Below are 3,140 nucleotides of genomic sequence, written 5' to 3'. Positions count from 1 at the left end.
AACTCCCTTTGGCCTAGTAAGTTACCCAATATCCAAGTTAACTTTGAGGCAAAGCTTATGATGGCCACAAAATTAAGGCACATTAAATTCATGTTCAATGCATGATATGACAGCAACTACTCTCCAGTACTGTAGTGCTGTAATCTTTGAAAACAAAGATGGCACTGACTGTTCAAATGAGGAGTTCATTAGCTATTACTAGAAATAAAAATTTCGCTACTGTTGGTTATTACGTCAGCCCCTACGAGGCAATGATATGAACACAACAGCTTCAGCTGACAACATCTCACCAACCTCCTTGTAACAATTTTTGAATCTAAATACTATTCATTAAGTAACAAACTCGTATATAATTAAAATACTAATTTCTAAATAATAATAATAATAATCAGGTATTTCTGAATTAAAAATGAACCTGCTATCAACATTGCTCCAGTCCTGTGAAAAATAATAAGCATGTGCAGTAGACATTTCACTGGACACTGATCAGTAGTTTAGTGCCAAATATAATGGGACTGCAGGGGTAAATCTATGGACCCACTTTCAGTCACCTGCAACAGTCTCCCAATTTATGGTCCCAAAAAGAGCAAATAACAATTACAGTGCAGATTATACATTTCAAAACTGCTATAATAACCAGATACATAAAAACAACACAAAACAAAAATAAAAAAAACATACAGTGTGAATTTAAGCGTAAGTAAATCTGCAAAACACAATGCAAATCTCCAACAAAATAGTAAAACAACAGGTAATAGTTTCAGTTCACAGACCAGAGAGAGCTGGTGAACAGTTAGCATAGACACAATAACAGGGTTGATATGAAAGTAAAAGCAGAACCTTCTCAGATAGTGGAAGACTTGGGGCATAAGATATGATTCAGCTCCTGAAAATAAAGCATTTCCATATTAATGGATTAGGAATACTTGCATCCCCAATGATGTGAGAACGAAAGACATGCTTGTGCACTGGTAGCGAATAGTGCTTTATTCACAGCATTATCTTGGGTCCTGTTCCAAAGTCCAACCGTTTCACCATCCTGCAATACACAACAGAAAATTTGGAGAAGAATTATTATGGACAAGCCAGAGGTGGTACATTCTACATCATTTTGGTCGATTATAGAAATGTGCTCAAATTAATAGTGAGACTAACCCCTTATCATACAAGCCATTCGTGTTGGATGGGATTTCAGGTGCTTCCCGTGAAACGCTCAGGGTACCCTGGCCAATTGCTGCACGGCTGGGTGTTTTCTCATGGACGTGTAATTCTCTGCATGATGCCAGCTTTGATTCAAGGTTCTGAAAAGGGAAAAAAGGGACATAAAACATGATTATCAAAACCACAGACCCCCTCAGTTGAAAGAGTGTGTATTATTTGGTAATATCCACAGTTAAAGCTGGACTCACCCCAACTTTCCTCAACAGTTCTCCAACGATGTTGAGGGCAGATATACGTGCAGATGTGGTGAGAGGAGTTCCAGTCAGGCCTTCAACTGGACATGACAGAAAAAATTAAGTGAATAAATCAACATTTAAACTCTTAAATTTTAGAAATGTAAGGCTGGAAGATGTGGGAAATGTTCTTTTCCTCCTCTACATCCTTCAAATTTGTTCTTTCTCCCCACTTCACCAATCCTTCCCTTCACTTAATTGACTCAAAATTCTTGTATGCAAAATACAATGTTCTGCATGAAAGCAAATGATTTAGTATCATTAAACTGCAGTAACTTAAGTGTTATGCACAGCATTGAAAATAAATGTGCAGGAAACCTTTAGTCACACCAGTGGATACTGTCCTTGGGCCAGTTACAGAATTAAGTGGCTGTGTTTGTGCTCACTTCTGCTGTAGGAAGCTGAGGGGGTGTTAAATGCACTCCCTGAGCCTGGAGGTCTGGAGGGTGTGGCATGGAGAGATGGGAGAGCGGAGGTAACAACAGAAGAGGGTCTGGAGGGTGTGGCCTCTGGCTTCTCTACATCTTTAGAAAGGCTGATTGATGACTTGCGCTCTGGTTTCTGCTGAACAGCCAGTTCCTGTCTTAAATCTGCCCCGAGGAGAAAGAGAAAGAGGAGGAAGAAGAAAACACAATCAGCACACAAACACTGAATCTGTTAAAACATCTGAGACTGGCCAATCAGGTGATTATACTACTAATTATCAACGAAAATGGAAGTTCGTCAGTTAGATAAGAGTGAATAGTGTATATACAAACAGGTTTCCACTGAGTGTACCTCTGGCTTCATCTTTTAATCTCTGTACTGATTCTAGAAGATTCTTTCTTTATAAATAAAACAAGTAGTTATAATAGAAATAGAATAGAGAGTGCAAATGTTAGAGGGTCAAGTTTTTTCATTTAAAAAAAACAAGCAGATAAAATTAGAAGTAGCATTAGAAAAGAGAGTGCTAGAGTTAGAGGGTCAAATGAAGATGAAAGAGATGTGTTTTCAGCTGTTTCTTGAAAATATTAAGGACTCAGCTGCTTGGATTGAGCTGGGCAGGTCATTCCACCAGGAGGGAACAGTTAATGTAGAAGTCCATGAAAGTTTTATCATAGATAGAATGCAAAATTTTTCAATACAAGCATTTCAGTCAAATGTCAGTCACATCTTTAACCCACTTGGGAAAATCAACCCATGGCAACAGTTTAAAAGTAGCCCAATTCTGTGGAAAAAAACGCGGACTTGGTAACCCTGCATCCAACAAGAGCTACCGGAGTCAGCTTTGACTGATCACAGGTCGAGAATAAGGAGAGATGACTGACAAGACCATGCTGGAGTATTTGCTGCTCAACAGATCCTGAACTCATTGACAAATATCTGATCTTGTAAGATGTGCTCCCTATACACAGTGTGCGTGTGATCGCGAAATCGAAAGTGAAAGTAAACAGCGCAAACGCTCATTCAAAAATATGTAAATACACCGCATCCTGAGAGCGGCTCCCTAATGCGCCAAAATACACAATATTAGAATGTTTAAAAGAGTGGACACGAAAATCGCGGGAGCAGGCGGCAATGGTCGGAAATTCAGCGGGAGTGGGATAAAGAAAACAGCCGAATCCCGGACGTTTTGGGCGATTAAGAAATCCCGGTCGGACGCATTTTTTTTTTTTTTTAGGTCCAAATAGGGGACATGTCGGGGAA

At 39.3% G+C, this 3,140-nt stretch overlaps 1 protein-coding gene across 1 annotated transcript in view; it reads right to left on the bottom strand.

Annotated features, from left to right (window-relative positions):
* Window positions 1-933: 933 nt before the first annotated feature.
* The window catches only part of LOC107720079 (nuclear distribution protein nudE homolog 1-A-like), an 8,435-nt gene continuing 6,228 nt past the window's right edge, over window positions 934-3,140 (bottom strand). The window contains exons 5-9 of the mRNA XM_016527685.1: window positions 2,232-2,278; window positions 1,841-2,044; window positions 1,410-1,495; window positions 1,156-1,301; window positions 934-1,039 (exon numbers count right to left, since the gene is read on the bottom strand). Of these exons, the coding sequence (XP_016383171.1) occupies window positions 991-1,039; window positions 1,156-1,301; window positions 1,410-1,495; window positions 1,841-2,044; window positions 2,232-2,278 (532 nt within the window). The 3' untranslated portion in view covers window positions 934-990. The remainder of the gene's footprint in view (window positions 1,040-1,155; window positions 1,302-1,409; window positions 1,496-1,840; window positions 2,045-2,231; window positions 2,279-3,140) is intronic.

Source organism: Sinocyclocheilus rhinocerous, unplaced genomic scaffold (genome assembly GCF_001515625.1).
Source record: "Sinocyclocheilus rhinocerous isolate Xijiao unplaced genomic scaffold, SAMN03320098_v1.1 scaffold273, whole genome shotgun sequence".
In the NCBI taxonomy this organism is placed as follows: Eukaryota; Metazoa; Chordata; class Actinopteri; order Cypriniformes; family Cyprinidae; genus Sinocyclocheilus; species Sinocyclocheilus rhinocerous.
Note: the sequence above shows the minus strand (reverse complement) of the source record. Positions and strands in the feature narration are given on the sequence as shown.